The sequence below is a fragment of the Orbicella franksi genome, chromosome 2, assembly GCF_964199315.1.
Source record: "Orbicella franksi chromosome 2, jaOrbFran1.1, whole genome shotgun sequence".
NCBI classification, from domain to species: Eukaryota; Metazoa; Cnidaria; class Anthozoa; order Scleractinia; family Merulinidae; genus Orbicella; species Orbicella franksi.
This window is the reverse complement of record NC_138146.1, coordinates 30,889,151-30,906,587: the sequence shown is the minus strand read 5'-3', so window position 1 is coordinate 30,906,587 and position 17,437 is coordinate 30,889,151. Positions and strand designations below refer to the sequence as shown.

The window sequence follows — 17,437 nt, the reverse complement described above, 5'->3', positions numbered from 1 at the left end:
CTAATTTAGAAATACTTCTCCCCAACTCTCCCTCTTCCAAATTGCGAGTGTGTAGCAAGATGGCGGACGGCGTGTCTTTTCTGCGAGTGTGTACATTGTTCGTGTTTTGCCATGTTTGCTGGGGTGAAAGTGCTGTTCAAATCCTGAATGATGCATCTTTTGAGCACTTGACTCAGGCCTCAACAGGAGCAACAACTGGCGACTGGCTCATAGTTTTGTAAGTTTTTTTGAAATTCATTCAAATAAGCAGGACGTAACATGTCGATCAAAGTCGATCATCGAAAACGTAGTCGATAAGTCGATATTACTCGATAGTTGTCGATAATTGTCAATCGACAAATTAAATTTGTCGATAAAAGTCGATAGTCACAAGATTTTCAACTGATTATCGATTTTATCGACAAAAATGCAGTGATAACAATGGGGTGACAGACCTGCACAACTCCCATCCTCGTGTAATAGCCGGTTAAAGCTTTGCTCTAACGAGTATATCCTTTAGGGATCTGCCCCTTTTCTACGAGACAATAGGGAGGTCTTTGAATATTCTTCTAAGCAATGGTTGTTGTTGAATTAAATGCCAGTTCTGCATAAGTATTTGTTTTAAGTTAGGCCCTGATGGGCGATATTGTGTGACAAAAGGCAAGATTCGCCTGTCTTGTTTACGTTTCTGTTGTAGGGCAGCTTTTTTCTCCTCAAATGTAATTTCTGCGAGAGTTGTTGAAACAAGAGTTTCAGGATACCCTCTTTCGATGAGATTTGTTTTAAATTGTGAAATAGCAGCTTTGAATGCTGTTTCAGAGGAGTTGGTTCGGAGAAGTCTGAATGCTTCACCCTTGATGAAGCCCTTTTTGACCCCTGGTGGGTGACAACTCGAGAAATGCATGTACTGAAATGTTTCAGTAGCTTTGAAATGAGTTTTAATGTCTAGTCTAGACTTTTGTGCAAATCTTTCGCCTTTGTAAACTTTTGTGTCAAGGAATGTTGTTTCCGTGTCGGAAACTTCAGCTGTGAACTTGATAGTGGGATGGTGGCTATTTGCTAGTTCAATGAACTGCGTGACTTCGTCTTTGTTTATATTCCAGATAGAGAATATATCGTCAATATACCTTTTCCAGGCAAGTGGTTTTTGAGCGCTTTGATTTAAGATTTGTGATTCTAGCTTTCCCATAAAGATGTTGGCAAAAGCAACTGCCATTTTTGTACCCATGGCTGTTCCATGTGTTTGGAGGTAGTTTTTTCCAGTAAACTGGAATGAGTTTTCTTGAAGTATAAGTTCAAGCGCTCTTTTAAGATGTTGTGTTGGGATGGGGGATTCTCCTTTATAGTAAGATTCATATGCATTGCATACCATTTCTATCCCCTCCTCTTGAGGTATATTTGTGTATAGGCTTGTCACATCCATTGATAGCGTTCCCTGGTACTCTCGTTTTTTCTGTGAAATTGATGAAGTCCGTCGAGTCTTTAAGATATGACTCCTGTTCTTTTGCTATGGGTTGAAGGAGTTTGTCTACAAATGCAGACAGTCTCTCTGTCGGACCATCACACCCAGATATTATGGGTCTTCCAACTGGAGTTGGTTTGTGAATTTTTGTAAGCGTGCAGAACACTGGTATGCGAGGCGGGTTAGGTGTTTGACAAAACCATGGTTTGGTCATGTCATCAGTATAGTTGTGCTGGTGGAGTTCCTTAACTAATTGTTGTACCCTTAGGGATGTCTCTACAACCATAGGACGTTCAAGGGGTTTGTAGTGTTCACGGTTGTCTAACTGGATTTGTGTAGGGTAGTTTCTCTGCGGTTATTCAGGTTTATACGAGCTTTCAATTACAGTACAAAAGCGGTAAAATGAAGTCTTGGCATAGCCAATGCTGCTTTATTAATCTGTCCTCAGCAACTGTACTCTTTCCTCTCACCATACATCGTTTTTTGTTTTTCCAATACTTTTCGATTGAAATCAATCAAAATCGATCAAAATCGAACAAAGTCGATAATCACAATAAATTGTGTGATCGACTTTTATCGATTTCCGATATTTGTCGATTGATTAGTATCGACAACAATCGACAATGATCGATTTTTATCGAATATCGAAATTATCGACATGTTACGTCCTGAAATAAGCCAATAAGCTTACGAAAACTTTGAGGAAACATTGGTGCAAGTTGCATATAAATGAAAAATACTGTCGTCATTACAGGATATATTCTTCCCTGAAAGAAAATGGCATATCAGTATTGTTCCAGGTGTAACAAACAAATTTATCATTTCATCATATCATGAGGAGTGTTTTGTAACTGTATTCATTCAGTTCAAAGTAGGTGTGAGTTTTTCTTTGTCTTCTTGACATTGCTTTTCTTGTAGCTCTTTCACAGAACGGGACCCAGAGTGTGAAAAGTGCAAGAGAGCAGATGAAGCAATAGAGAAAAGCCAACAGGAGTAAGTGGCTTTCAGGCGTATTATATTTGCTCATAGAATTTGTTGTGCTTCTTTGCCAAAAAGCAGCAAGCAAGTAAAGCAGCAAGTAGTAACGGGTAGTGCTAATAAGTTTACACTAGATATTTGTAATAATGATGTTTCTAATTAAACTGAAGAGTATTATTGGAAGCTCTCAAAGGAATGCTACAGTCGAACCTCTGCTAAGAGCCACCTCTCTACAGTAGCCACTTTTTTGGTCCTGGTGGACAGTCCATACATTCACTCTGATTTTAACCTCTTTACAATGGCCACATCTCCTCAATGGCAATAGCCACTAAAATCCATCCGACTGTTAAAATAACCTCCTGACAATAGCCAGTTAACCAGTGGCTGATGAAAGGTGTATACAAAACCACATTTTGTTTTTGTAAAAGGTCACAAAACTTGATTTGTACCATGCTTTGTTGGACTCTGTTTCAATTTAGTTTCTGTTTTATTGATATATTTTGATTGTAACTGATTGTGTTACATACAGTTTATATGCTAAAATAAGCAATCCTTAAGAAAAGAAATGTTACACCCCTGAAAAAACAGGTGTAATGTTTACACCCGTACCTTCCCATAATGGCCACCTCTCTACAACAGCCACTTTCCTCAGTCCTCAAGGTGGCCATTGTCAAGAGGTTAGACTGTATCTCGGTAATTTTACCACATTTGGCCAAAGCAGGGTTTAAGTTATTTATCACAGAATGCTCCTAAAATGCTAAGATGAAGATACCAAGTGAATTGTTCAAAGGAGACCAAATTTTAATTAGCTTTAAGTGTTTTGTCCAAGACATGACAACAGAATTTGAAAACGTCTGTTAGACTTACAGTGTATTCAATTTAACATCACAGTCTCAAGCATGTGTGACCCATTATGGCACTCTTTTTGTAGCTTTGGCACACTTAAATGGTAATTTTTAACAAAAGTAGGCCATCATATCTAGGTTTCCATCAATAAAAACTGGTATATTTTTTAGTTTTGACTTTTCAAACTTATGCTCATGATAGTCTTTCTGAATTAATCATCAGACTTGGTCACAAGTTGAACTTTGCTCGAGTTTTACCACCAAAGAGTAAATGTGAGTATAAACTATGTCATCCATTAGCAGTTGTATTCATTGTCCATAAACTCTGTTGGGCCGGTAATTTATGTTAATTTATGCATGCATTGCTTACATCACTCTGACATTCAGTCAGTCTGTCAGTCTGTCTGTCTGTCTGTCTGTCTGTCTTTCTGTCAGTCGGTCTTCAGTTTATATCCAGATTATTTCATTCTTTCCCATTCCACATTTGTTCCAGTCTTTCATCCTTACTCATTCACATATTAATTTAATGAACAATATATTATGCAGTCCAGTTATTGCTTGATACATGCACATGTACATTGTATCTGACCACTTCTGTTAATCTTGTATCAAACAAATTTGTTCATTTTACAGTGACACTTAGAAGATTTGAAGTTACAAGATGGCCTTTTGTAATCCTGTGAGTAGTTTTTTCACGCTTTTCCAATTTTTCATTCAATTAAAAACTAAGCCTCACCGCTCAAATCATTTGCCAAATTTAGTAAATATGTCCAATGGTGCCTCCTGGCATACATCTCTTTGTAAAAAATTGGCAACTTTGGGGTTCTATATTTTCAGGAATTTTTCATGGATTCTTATGGAATTTCACATACTGTAATCCACAAAATTTGGCATTGATAACAAATTGATCTATGGAGGTTACTTCTGTTTTATATGAAAAATACATAAAATTGTTGGTCCATTGTGTACAATATTATAGTGTCATCTCTAAACAATGTTTGGCAACTGTGTTGACAACTGTGCTTTTAAAAGGTAATCATCTTGTCTCAGAACTCAATGTTACTCCAAGCCAAAATTTTGTCTGGAAATATAAATAATATATAAGCATAAAGTGAAATCACAAACAGAATCAGGCAAGATTCAGCACGTAGGGTGAATCAAAATGTATATATTGAGTAAACAAATACAATCATGGGATTTATTGACCACTAGTTTTTATTTAAACTGGCTTTTGCATTGCAACGTGCTCAGGAGGCCTAAGAGGACTACAACAGGTCTTGTGGAGTACAAACACCATGAGTTACTCAATTCCCATGATATTTGTACTCTGTGGAGTGGAGTTTGATGGTAAATACATGAACCTGACTTTGTGTTGTCATTAAATGGAATTTGCACTCCAGGCTTTATTATATAAGGGCCAAACCGGTCACAAACTGGGCAAGTGGGTACAATCATTTAGATCAGTGAACGTTTTCGCTGTCTGATAGCTGACAAGACTATGGGCATTTCCATTCTGAATTACTTTCAGACTTAAACAGGGTAAGCAGTATATTTATTCAGAGGACGTACTGGATGCAGAGTCTTTTATCAAATTTGTGGAAGACGGCTATAAACTGGCAGCATCTCAACCAGTACCACCACCAATTAGCAAATTGTAAGTATTTGAAGACATTTATCTCTGCCCCTCTACCATTACTTTGTTGGGCAATGTCAATGTAATCTCGCCCATTCTGCTGCTTCAGTGTTCAGCTGTTTGATACCAGACATAGCAGAAATTTTTAAAACTAAACTTTTTAAATTTTTTAGGGATTTAGACAAGACTGATCATAAATCTAGTGTTTAGATAATAGTTTTTTTTAGTATTGTTTGATTGATTGTTGTTTGTTACCATGTAATTTATAGATACTGGTCATCGGTTTATACCAGCGTCTTCCTCCCGGACTTCGCTGATCGGTCTTTCAGTTTTAAATAAAGCTTTTATTATTATTATTATTATTATTATTATTATTATTATTATTAAATTTACAGAAAATGTCTGAAAATTTAAAAAGGTAGATTTGACTGACAACATAGTAGTGTAAATTGTCTAATTATTGGTGCAGTTCTAACCTGTATATTCAGGAAAACAAAGTCAAGTACATATACTACCTTATTGTACTTTTCCTTAGTATATACATGTAGATGTGACCCCCAAGAATATATATTTTTTTGTCTTTGGAGTTATGACTGCAATGAGACTGTGAAATATGCATTTCAAACACAGATGTACATGTAGCAGCATGAATATGCACAGCATGATATATTACATGTAGATTACGGGTGTCTGGAAAACCCAAATAGCAAATAGCGAATAGCCGCGAATAGCAAACAGCGAATAGTCGCAAATAGCAAATAGCAAATAGCACAAATAGTGCGAATAGTCTCGAATAGTGCAAATAGTGGCAAACAGTCTCGAGTAGTGGCGAATAGTGGCAAATAGTGGCAAATCGTAGCAAATAAGGTACCCAGTATCTCGCAGTCAACCTCACAGCAATGTAGAATGGGATTTTCCTGCTAAAAAGCACAGACGCTTATCAGGACAAAAGATGTTTCTAAACCGTAATCTCTTCTGTTTTAACTGCTGCAAAAGCATAAATATGTCTTTATTAGGTTATCCTTGTATTGTCTGTTTTCTTAATGTCGGCGATGGACAGCCCTAGCCTGAGTCTGGAGAAGAAAAGGTAATAAATTCACTGAAATTCTGTTGCTTATTTGGATAATTAATTAACGCAGGATATTAGATGTAAAGTGGTGACTATTGACGACTATTCATCACTATTCGCCACTTTTCACAACTGTTCGCCACTATTCGCACTATTCAAGACTATTCGCACTATTCGGGACTATTTGCTATTCGCTATTCACAACTATTTGTTACTTGCTATGCGGGTCTTCCAGACACCCTTTAGATTACATATCTCAATGATATTTCTATGCATATTTTTGCCAAAATAGTGATTGTGTAGATCCAGAACAAGTGGACTGTAATTCCCATTTATTTAGTCCCATTTATTTACCGTATGTAATTTACATTCAAGCTGTTGCATCTGTTTAAGATTATTGTTTATGATGTTCATAAAGAATTTTTAAATAGGAAATTGAATCCTTGGGACTTGCTATTTGAGCCAGAGATGTGGTTCACAGGCTTACACAGTGTATATACACTGTACATGTACTAGAAAGTATCTTTTGTTCTAATTTTCTTCAGTGATGTGTTCATCGAAGAGCTCATGGATGATGCAAAGGTACTGTATACATTGAGTTGTTCCAGAAAACCCCACCCCTCCGGAAATTCCAATTATGCTGCATAAATTTCTTCAAATTTTTTGGTCTCACAGAACCACCCCTCCTCCCCCAGGAAATTCCAATCCCTTCTGTGGGGGGAGTACTTATGGATATTTTTTGGAGCTAATCATTCTGAGTTTTTTGCTTCTTTCACTTGTTAAAAATAATTTTTATTTGTAGTATTTGTGTAATCTAGGAGAAGTGGTATGACAAATAAAATGCTATGTAAAACGGTTGTTGACTCACAAACAGAACTTGGTGTTCCAGAAATTTGATGTCTAGTTTAAAAATATCTGTAACATTGTTTTTCTTACTTTCCCATCAGCATATAATAGAACTGAGGAAAAATGCAGCAGCCATGATCTTCATTGCTGGAATCCTGTTTGGTCTGTTGCTGACTCCTGTGCTTAGATTGTTTGCCGAATGTCTTGTCAATTCTTTTATGCAAGAACCTGACTCAGAACAAAACTATGAAGATGAGGGATTGGGAAAAGATGAAGTAGACGAAGATGACGAAGAGGAAGAAAAGAAAGATAGATGAAATATAAAGAGTGTTGCAGAGCACGATCGTTATAGTTATCAAGACCAGAGTATAATCTTTATCTCAAAACTATGGTTTGGCATATCTGATGCTTGCAGTTGCCAGTTTGACCAGGACTCCCTAGGGGCTCCTAAGCCCACAACCAGCTAGAACCCAGATTTACTTAAGTATATTTAGAGAATCTTGGTCGTTCCGGACCCTGATTGCTTTTGTACCCCGTTTCAGTACCAGAGCGGTGATGTTATGAGTACAGTTGTAATTTGGAACACTCTGGTGCAGTATGTGACAGTCGTTGCTTTGATCAGCTTTTATGTTACTAGACACAAAGGGAGCTGATGAGCTTCGTTTTATGTCCTGTTTAGAACGTGTTTACTGGTGTACGCCGAATATTAACTTGACAATGCGATTTGATTACAGCTGTATACATGATGAAACATACAGTCGACCAAAGACTGACCCATGTACCCGGAGGGGTACTTCCGTAAGTTTCGGCTAGGTGTGTACCGCGAAGGGTCTATTTAACGCACAAACCCGAAAAAATGACACCCTGTTCAACGGGAGAACAAAACCTAGGAATGGCGTGAACGGGTCAGCTTTATTTCGTTTCTGTAACATTAGAAGTTGAGCATCAAGCATAGAATGTGTTTTTCGTTCAGCTGGGCATTCACGCGCTGGAATTTTAGCCGATACAGTTTAGGTACCCTATCTAAGGATCACACTGGGAACACCACGCCAACAGGACAAACATGATACCCTAACCTATCCTGCGGCACATACCTATAAAGCAAACATATGGGAATAACCCTCCCCCCGGGCCAAAGCACGAGGCTATCCCGGAGGATTTAACGTAGGTAATTCCCCCTAAAATCAGTCTCGGTCGTTCTTACTGTTAGTAATCGTCATATCATCACGACTATTGGCTGTTTCCAGCTTAAAAAAGGGCACAGGTTAAGGATAATCTTGTGTCCGGTAACACAATCATCACGATGTAATGACTTACGTTACATACTTGTGGGATATTTGACGATAGTAGATATTTCCTTGACAATTTTCTAAGAGGAAAAAAAAAACACGAGTGAACGTTTGCGTTTGGAAGCAAAAGCCGTAGACTAGTTTCGACAGGATTTTTGGAGAATTCCCATACTGCTGCGTAAGAGTGTACCACATGGCTAGCCAACTCAGTGACGATTTACACCTCTGAAGTATTCTGAGATACATTCCTTTTCGACGCGGTCTGTTAGGAAAAACGTTGGTTAAAATAAATGCCACTCTTTCTTTGGTATCGTTGAATGTTACGTTCGAAATGATCTGAATCCGGAAATCTTACAGTAACTATCCTGTGGTCAGTGGTCTGTGGTTTTCCGAAGAAAACACAAAGCCGGTACTTCCGGTTTGCTGTTACATTGTGAAGAGGAATCAATCTGACTCTAAAAATAGTCAGACACCATCTGCTATAAATACCTTTTGCAAACCGCACTAAGAAACTCGTTATTTGTTCCTCGCCTTATTTACTTTTTTTACACGAGGATCTATGGAGTAAATGTAATAAATCACTGAAAAATCTATCTTTTCTTGAAATACTGGAAAGACCAGTGGACGGGATCTGAAGGCGAACAGTGTTGGCGCGTGACTCTTCAAATGACCGCAAATCGCCCTTGAAACCTGTTTAATGCGGAAGTCTATTAGTTCTATTGTCTGACTCCAAAAGGAAGCGAAATGCGCCGAAGTTAGGAATTGTTGTTTTCAATTAAACACTTTGATTAAACAGGATATAAAAGCAAACACATTTCTGAGACGGTTCCTATAGAAATCCAGTTGAGATTTCAGTTGTGTATGACAACGGTTCCTGCAATTTTATTTAGTTATGACAATTCTCCGTTACCAATTAATACTTCAGGGTGGATTGTGAGGGAGACCCTGAAAGTACGTCGAGCCTCTTACATACTTTCACCGAAGGGGCAGGCCATGAATGTCTGTACATCCCCGGGCCGTACACCTCTGTACTCTGGAAGGGTGTATGTATTGTAGAAGTAGAGATAATATAAAGTTTGGCTTCACTTGGACTAAGTGTATTGTCCGCTGTATAGAGTAGAAATGTCTTATCCAAGATCACAATACAATGACCCCGGCTAGCGCTTGAACACGCACCATGCGAAGCGTCCAACTCACTAATTAATTAACTGCGATTGGGGTTGTGAGGTAGCGTTCCTTAGTTCGTCAAATGATATAAGATACGGAAGCTTGTAGACAGCTAGCGGCGGCGTGCGTATGCTCCGTACGGTGGACATCTTTTAGCAAACATGTAACTAATTTAAAACTTTTTCTGACTGCCCAGTGAAATATATACACGTGTTCGAATAACCTTCGGCTTTCGTTTGAGTGGCATTCATGATCACATGCAGTGCAGTTTGACTTCTTCCGACGCAAAAAGGAAATCAGTAAAATCGGAAAGAGAGATGTTATTGCGGATGGCATTAGCTTTCAGTCAGATGAGATGGAATTGTTTGTTTGACTTGTTTTGAATATTTTAATTCGCCTTGCCTAGTTGCAAGGGCATACGCGCTTACCCCGGAAGGTCTAAAAAGAACTACTCTGCATATATGCCAGGCCGCACTGTTAAAAATAAACAATAAACCTGTGATCAGTGATGCAGGACACGAGGCGAGTTCCGTCTCCATCAACAACATCCTTTATCAGTTATCCTTCTTCTTACAAATTGATTAAAGTTAATTAAAGTTATAGTCTCCCGTTACTTTTTGTGCTTTTTTTTTTTTGGCAAGAATCTCGGGTTCTGAGGTGTTTCGCCGAGAGAAACCCTTTTTCCTTGCCGCTTTGTGGTTCCGCGTAAAACAATGTGCCGAACTGAGACCAAGGGCCGAAGGCAAGACTTTTTTTACATTTAAGTTATCTGGGCTTGGCGGTGTGATGCCAATTCTTGTAGCTGAGGTTAGTTACACTTTTTTCAGCTGGGTTCCCCGTTCTTATCAGAGCTATCTAATTTGCCTCTGTGTCACAAACTGGAGTCTTCGTATAGCTGTATTTGTATTGCAGTCTTGAATCCGGCGAACCTTGTCTTTACATATTCCATTCTCAATCCTGGAGTCTTCCTTCTTTTATACTGCGACCGTCACGTATAATCTGCCTTATGCCACTAGAAAAAACTTGCCCAAGGAACGCCTAGAACGAGTAGATATAACTTGGGTGTAAAAACGGTCAAAGGCAGTTTAACATTAGAGTTTCTAAATAGTTTTCTCTCTTTTGTTACGTGAATTCAATTTCTTTGTGTTTTGAATTTATCGCATGACAATGAAATTTAGACTAGAGGTTACATGGTAATTAAAGCAGTATCTTTCTTGACACTAATGGTATCCAGATATTCACTGGTAAATAAAATGCCATGCAAATCTATCGCTGTCATACCCTTGTTTCCGATGCTTTCTACACACACGTTGTCACTATCTCTCCTTCCCTTTTGTTTTCTTTTGCCATTATTTCTCTCTTAATTATATCCGACATTGTAAGTTAAGTGTATCACAAATTCATATGAAAAGTGTCAGCTTTCGCTTACAAACGTGTCCTTCTCAAAAGTCTGATTCTATCCACCATTCAGATTTTTTAGATAAAGATTACAAATCTGACAACTTCCGCTGCCCTTCAGCTCATGTAAACCTGGGATAGGCCCTTTGCAGCTGGGGTCACGTGAGCAAATTTTTCCTATAAAATTTTTATATTATGGGCTTTAACTTAAAGAATGCCAGAAATGGAAAGAGCGCATCGAAAATACCACATTGGCCAAGTTTGAGGCCCGTGGAATTAAAGAGTAAGTTTATATGACTGTTTGAATTTTCAGAAAATTTAGAGGATTTGTATGGAAAATGTTGCTGGAGAGCAATGCCTTGCTCTCCAACAACTTTTTGCATGCAAATCTTCTTATTCTTTTAAAAATTTGGAGCGTCATAAAATCTCCTTCTTTAATGATGGGGGCCTCAAACTTGGCCATTTTGATATTTTCGATGCGCTCTTTCCATTTCTGGCATTCTTTAAGTTGTAGCCCATAATTTTATGAAAAATAGGTCACTTGACGGCTTAGCTGCAAAGGGCCTATTTGTTGTGACTCGCCTGTGTCTTCATGTCACGTGTCAGCCTGGTCAGCACGCGGCAAAAATCAGCTTATTTGTGAGATAAATTCAAAACGAAACAGCGAACTTTATACTTACATTAAAAACGGTCGATTGCTGTAGCTGCAGAATTTTTTAAATTCCTCAATTACTTTCACAGCCTATGTAAGTCTATTTCAGCTCCGGTCACCTTTATTTTTGTCGAGCCCCAGTTGTGCTTGCTCAGCAAACAAGCATTCCCTTTTCGGGTACATACTTTGTTTGCCAAGAGATATGGGGATTTTTGAAGCCCTCTCGTTCATGACTATTTTTAACCACAGGCAAAACCGCTGTCACATGCAAGTTTTGCTTTGGTATAAAGTTCACCAGCCTGTCAGAAGCCAAATCCGCGCATTTAGCAGATTTTATTCTTCAAAAGGCCTTATGTATAGAATACGAAAAAAACACACACTTTCCTCTACAATCCGCCAATACTTACTGTGCCGTTTAGCTGAGGTCAGATGCGTCACGTTCTTTTCGATTTCGATCGATTGTTCGATTTTTTCTCGTCCCTTGGGGTTAGTCACGTGTCGAATGTGCAAATCGAAGGGAGGGGTGGGGTAGTCGACAATATATCGGTGATTAACCCTGGATCTTTGTGTGGAAAACGCTAAAAATGTTCTTTTAACCTTTAAAAAGCTTCTCGTCATTTTGGATCACTTTCAAATCGCCAAATAAAATCAGGAAGGGGGCAGGGCTATTTTTAAATAGATTCAAACATCATTGACTTGCTAATGAGTTTGACGCATAACTTAGGTCATAGAACAGCGTGCTGTAAATAGCTCTCGCTTATTACGTAGGGACTACAAAATCGGCTCTGTTTGAACCGCTGTTTCCCGCAACTGCAGCGCAGCTCTCCTTTAAGAGTGTTTTATCTACAAAAGTAATCATCATTTCAGTCGAGTTAGGCTTTCAACAGTCTGTCGCAGCATTTCATACAGTGTTTCGTGAGCCAGAGTACAGCGTGATTACGGGTTCCACGACATCGGAAAGCTTTCTTAATGGCGATGAGTTTTGGTGCTTGCTTCGGCGCTCGATCACGTGGAACCGAAATGGTAAATATTAATTTCAGAAATATTTCTTCTTTACAGAGTAGTTACAGAATCTGATCTCGTCGGAGAGCTTTTTGTACCTCGGTTACAGTTGTAAGACTTCTTATCGAGTGATTCTTTGTCCTTCCTTTATAAGATATACTGGCATTCGATACATGTACCGCTCAGGATTTCATAACTTTTAAGGAATCCAGCGCCAATCTGGCGGCATTTCCTTGGAGAAAACATCACAGATTTAACTGATTGATAACTTATCGCGAAATACCTTCGCAAAATGCCTTTGTAAATATTGTCATTGTTCTTGTAAATTTCCATATAGTGTGACCGAAGGACATGTTTGTCTACCACGGTCTAACATAGCGCTTGCTATGCAAAGCTCACACTGGGTTCTAGGGACGCTGATTTTAGACTCCGAAAGTTTCGATCGCTTGAGCGAGCAATGTACTCGTTACAATTCTGATAAAGCAAGGAAGGAAACACGTTCTCAGAAAGTTCGGTTACGTTTTCGAAACTTCTTGTCCTTCTGAGTGCAATTGTCATGATTGCAATTATGGAAATTTAAAAATCCTTACGGGCTATTGTTCTTTTATTGCTGTGTCTGTTCATGCCTCATTTCATACTCAGACAAAACAAAAATCTATTAGTGAAGTTCAGACCATTTGCACTCGTCATATCTGTAGAACCCACAATTATATTATCCTGTTTATATCAAGTAACACATTTCTGATACCTTTACATGTCAACATCGAATTTTGCTCGAGTTTACATATATATGGGACTTTGCCTGACGGTAACATTAGATATCCATACATTGTGTTCAGTAATAACGGACAGCAAAGAAATAGATATCACCTCGCCGAGTATGGAAGCCTTTATTATCAACTTGCGAACTAAAAATCGGAAGCAAATTTATGACGTTGATGTACTCTCTAGACAGACTACTTTCGACAAAATGACACCAATGGAACAAGGCTGATCAATTTGACGCAGTTAAAAACCTCCTCCGTCATTGTGGTTTGACTTGGGCCTTTACATCAATTCATGATTTAGATTTATTTCTCGTGATATTCACACTTCCGTTTAAATTACATCCCATCTGCGGTTTCTCCAACAAAATATACCTGCAATAACAAATTATGTTGCTATGGCTAAAAGAGTAGCTTCCTGATTTATGGTTACAGTTTATTATTTTTTTCTTTTTACCGTTGAAATACTCCAATTAGCCAATGATACCGTTTGCTCTGTTATTCATTTGTAACCTTGTACGTAACGAAAATTTTGATGCCCTCCTTTTTAGGCTTTTTTATATGCACTGTTACTCAAGATGAGTGCGGCATTCTTTTATATTTGTTTAGCGCAATGTACCTTTTTGCAATTAACCATTGTAAATACACTGCTTAGCAACTAAGTGTCGCAGTGTATGGATTTCTCTTCTTGATCTCAAGTAACTTTTCGAGTTCCTGCAAAAAGGAAATGAGGAACTTTCCATTTGACTTCCGTTACCCAGCATGCTGCTGTGCCGGTGACCGCACCCTCGTGGAAGTGTGGGAAGGGAACCGAGGTAGAATCTCGAACCGTGGAAAGCGAGTGTATGCTTCGAGGAATCCACCATGAATTTGCTTCTACAATTCAGATAAAGAAGGCTGCATTTTGAACTGACGTCGATCAGGATCGACCTGGAGAGTAAAATGAGCGAGTTGTGGTTGTGTTTCCCTTGCTGTGTTACTGAGCAACCTCAGCCGGTATCGTCGAACGTAAAGCCAGTTCATGTCGTTTCATGTGTGTCTAGAGATTTCTAGGCGATATTGCGTTCCAAAGCTAAACGTGTTTTTCTTTCTTTTGCAGAGGAGGCGAAGGATCGACAGATCCATGATTGGAGAACCGATGAATTTTAAAGTGAGTGCATTGTTTTGATGTTTGATTTTGTTTTCTAGAGTCAAGTTTAATAAACTGTTTGACTGATTAGAGCTTTCTTAATATTTGATTTTAATTTACAGCACACGGGGCACATTGGAAGTGGCGACATGGCTTCAGGCTCTGATGTGAGTAGAGACTTTTACTGTTTTTATTTCAAAACTTATTTGTCCTTTGATGCGACGAATAGTTTAATTCCAGTTAAGTCTTTTATTTACAAGAACGTTTAGCAACTAACTCTGAAATCAACGCAAGCTTACTAAGCTAGAATTACTTGAGATTGTGGTAAAAACCAAACTCTCTCCAGAAATTCTAATTTCCTCGTTCCAATTTTTCACGCCTCGCATAGTTCATCGATAGTCAGGGTCACTTACAACTGATTACAAACAGGTTGTCTGAAAATATTGTTACAATTTCACGTTTTAGCTTGGCTCAATTCAAGGACAAATGCAGTCTAAAGGTGGTTATCAAGGAATTAGTGTACCCGTTAGTTCGACACCATCGGGAATTCCAGTGGGCGGACAGAATTAAATCACACATATCATTTGTAGGATACAGTAAGTTGACGAATGTTTTTGCCCTTTTCAATTATTTTAGAAGTGATCAAGGTTTTAGTTTCGTCAAAGCTCGATATTTACTTGTCTTTATTACGTATTTAAACAACTCTTCTTTGCCATTTCAGTTTCGATGTTTTTGGTTTTCGAAAACCCAACCCACGCACACATAGTCATACTTGTATCGATGATATTTTGCTGGAAAATTTTCAGACAATGTGAGAGAATATTATTATAAACTAGTCCACATGAGTGTGAAGTTTGCACTAACAACGTTATCCTATTACCATCGTAATGGCATCAAAGGAAAGCTGTGCGTTACTTCAGCAGTTTGAAGAATCAATTTGCTCCAAACTGCCAGTCCTTGCATAATACACCTAAAATTGATTAGCTACACAGCTTTTTCAGTAGCCTTAAATCCTTTGCAGGCATTTTGTTTTTTTTGGCAAGGAAGTAACTCTTCCAACCCCCCTTCTCTGTCTTCAAGGGTCGACGCACCACCTTCAACTTTTAATGCTTGCAAGTGTGTTAAGAATTCTTAGCCTGCGCATAGATATGAATGCAGTGATACAGTGCTTTCTGCTAGTTTATTATTCACTGATGTTTCACAAATTAGTAGACAGTAGTGTTTTGCAAGTATCAGTTTGTTACCACTTGAACATGGCAGTCATTTATGGGAATGGAACCTGTTTTGCACCCAATCCAGTTCGCACCCACTGAGTTCGCACCCTGAGCTCAGTATAAAATTTAAATTTCGAGTTTGCCTGCACCTTCAATGGATTAAATTTTGTTTCATGAAGCCCACAATGTTGTAAATTGTTTGCTCGGTAAGAGGAAGATAAATTTTAAGCACTTGATCGCTAGTGAGTCGATGTGGGTGCGAACTTGGTGGGTGCAAACTTGCTTGGAGTTGGGTGCAAAACCTCCAGCTACCTATTTATGGTCTTCTGGGAATTTGGGAATTTATGCTAACTATGTGAGCATGGGTAAATGTTTGCTTTTGGGACTGTGATTTAAGAACTCAACTTTGAAATTGAATCAGACTTTGGTAGTTCTCACCTTGCCGAGAGTTCATGTGGTCTTCTTGCTAAAGAGTTCATACTTCATTTGGAATATTTTCATTGATGGAGAAAACGTGTTAACATAAAATGGTGTAATTTTGTTAAAAATCATTATTAATATTAAATGTACATGCACTGGAGTGCAGAGCACATGGAGTGTTAGTGTGTTACATATGCACAAAGTTGTGATGCCAAATTGAAAAGTCTGGCAGACTTTTTCAAAATGTGAAGACTTTTCTGGGAAAAGTTGTTAAAAATGATTGACAATTCATTTCCCTTTCGTCAATTCTCTTGATATCTTCATCTTGGTGTCAATCTAAGTGAATCTACTTAGTCAAATTTTAGGTCTGTTTGTGGTGCATGTTACTCCTTGAAGTCCTTAAAAAGCCCTGGAATTTAATTTAAGATCTCAAGGGTGCTTATAAAGCCCTTGAAAAGAAGAATTTCTGCTGAAAGTGCTTGGAAATAGTGAAAGCTCCTTGAATTTTTGCTTGATGGGAGATAATGTAGGATTATATCAAAGTGATTCAAAGATCAAGCACAGATTTTAAAACTGCAGATGGATTTTGTAAAAATGTGTATCCCAGCATGCACTGTTGCATGCTGGGTGAGATTATGTGCTGCGCATATTTCATTTCGGAACCAGTTTTTACAGCATGTGATCAGATTGAAACCATCTTGTATGTCTTTGTATGTGTAGTCATGGTTGCTTGGATAAAAACTGATCTAATTAGTAATCAAAATGCCTGGCTTGGGTTAATTAATGTGTTTTGAACGTTATATGACTTGTAGATGATGCATACAAAGAGTGGCTTCTAGGTGTCAGTTTTAAAAATGGTCTTTTTTCCTGTTTATGTGTTTTTAATGATTCATTTAATGTTCTGTCTCTTGCAGGTTGCATTTTTTTTGTTTGAAGAGTAAACAGAATCAAAGGAAGCAATATTTCAGGAGTGACATAATAAAAATAGGAAGACAATAGACTTCTTTTGGACGAATATTACGGAGGAAAGAAATTTGAGTGGCATTTGATTCCAGTTGTAAATAATGGAGCTATTGAAGTAGTGTGTTTTATATGACAATAGAGTTAGTTTCATAGTATAAATAAAGCAAAGGATCAACCTTCAACAGCTAGCTGTGTATCATAGCTAGCTTAAATTTATCAACATACATGCAGTTTTTGATCAGAATGACTCGTAAGCTTTTTTACTCCATGTTTCTTGTTTTGCAAACATTTTTAATTTTCTCTTGGCTGGATACAACCCCTATAAAGCTAGTGATCAACAAATTTAAGAAACTCACTGTGAATTCCCTGTAACCTTGTTAACCCAGCTGCCACATCTTTGTTCATTCGATTGGAGATATTCTAAGGGAAATGTTACCTATGACGAAAACACAATTTCGGTTAGGCTGCTAAAATCCCATAATTTCCATATTTTTCATTTTATTTATATTTTGATGGGAAATTGAATGTTGATCTCTGTTAGGGCTAATGGGTTAAATGGCAAGACATGATTAAAAAAATGTCCATTACACTTGTGTAGTGTCAAGTAGGGGGTAACTTGTATATCTC

The 17,437-nt window shown here is 38.1% G+C and overlaps 2 protein-coding genes across 3 annotated transcripts; both read left to right on the top strand.

The window, feature by feature from the left end:
* The first annotated feature begins 39 nt into the window (after positions 1-39).
* On the top strand, positions 40-9,873 carry LOC145479245 (thioredoxin domain-containing protein-like). The gene is made up of 7 exons (XM_081457556.1): positions 40-217; positions 2,360-2,434; positions 3,488-3,537; positions 3,898-3,943; positions 4,793-4,918; positions 6,512-6,548; positions 6,914-9,873. Exons 1-7 carry the CDS (start codon positions 60-62, stop codon positions 7,127-7,129), a joined length of 708 nt encoding a protein of 235 aa, XP_081313682.1. The 5' UTR covers positions 40-59; the 3' UTR covers positions 7,130-9,873.
* Positions 9,874-12,150: 2,277 nt separating this feature from the next.
* LOC145479263 (CDC42 small effector protein 2-like) lies at positions 12,151-17,026 on the top strand. Of its 2 annotated transcripts, none has more exons than XM_081457579.1 (5): positions 12,151-12,341; positions 14,184-14,234; positions 14,336-14,380; positions 14,679-14,809; positions 16,762-17,026. In XM_081457579.1, exons 1-4 carry the CDS (start codon positions 12,288-12,290, stop codon positions 14,781-14,783), a joined length of 255 nt encoding a protein of 84 aa, XP_081313705.1. In that variant the 5' UTR covers positions 12,151-12,287; the 3' UTR covers positions 14,784-14,809; positions 16,762-17,026. The 2 variants fall into 2 exon arrangements, with proteins under 2 accessions (XP_081313705.1, XP_081313704.1); XM_081457578.1 differs by lacking the exon at positions 12,151-12,341 and adding an exon at positions 13,905-14,080.
* The last annotated feature ends 411 nt before the right edge of the window (positions 17,027-17,437 follow it).

Coding starts and splice junctions, on each gene's coding strand:
- LOC145479245 (XM_081457556.1), top strand. CDS start 60: ATGGCGGACGGCGTGTCTTTTCTGCGAGTGTGTACATTGTTCGTGTTT. Junction 3,944..4,792: donor AGATGGCCTTTTGTAATCCT/GTGAGTAGTTTT, acceptor AATTACTTTCAG/ACTTAAACAGGGTAAGCAGT. Junction 4,919..6,511: donor CCACCACCAATTAGCAAATT/GTAAGTATTTGA, acceptor AATTTTCTTCAG/TGATGTGTTCATCGAAGAGC.
- LOC145479263 (XM_081457579.1), top strand. CDS start 12,288: ATGGCGATGAGTTTTGGTGCTTGCTTCGGCGCTCGATCACGTGGAACC. Junction 12,342..14,183: donor GATCACGTGGAACCGAAATG/GTAAATATTAAT, acceptor TTTCTTTTGCAG/AGGAGGCGAAGGATCGACAG. Junction 14,381..14,678: donor ACATGGCTTCAGGCTCTGAT/GTGAGTAGAGAC, acceptor TTCACGTTTTAG/CTTGGCTCAATTCAAGGACA.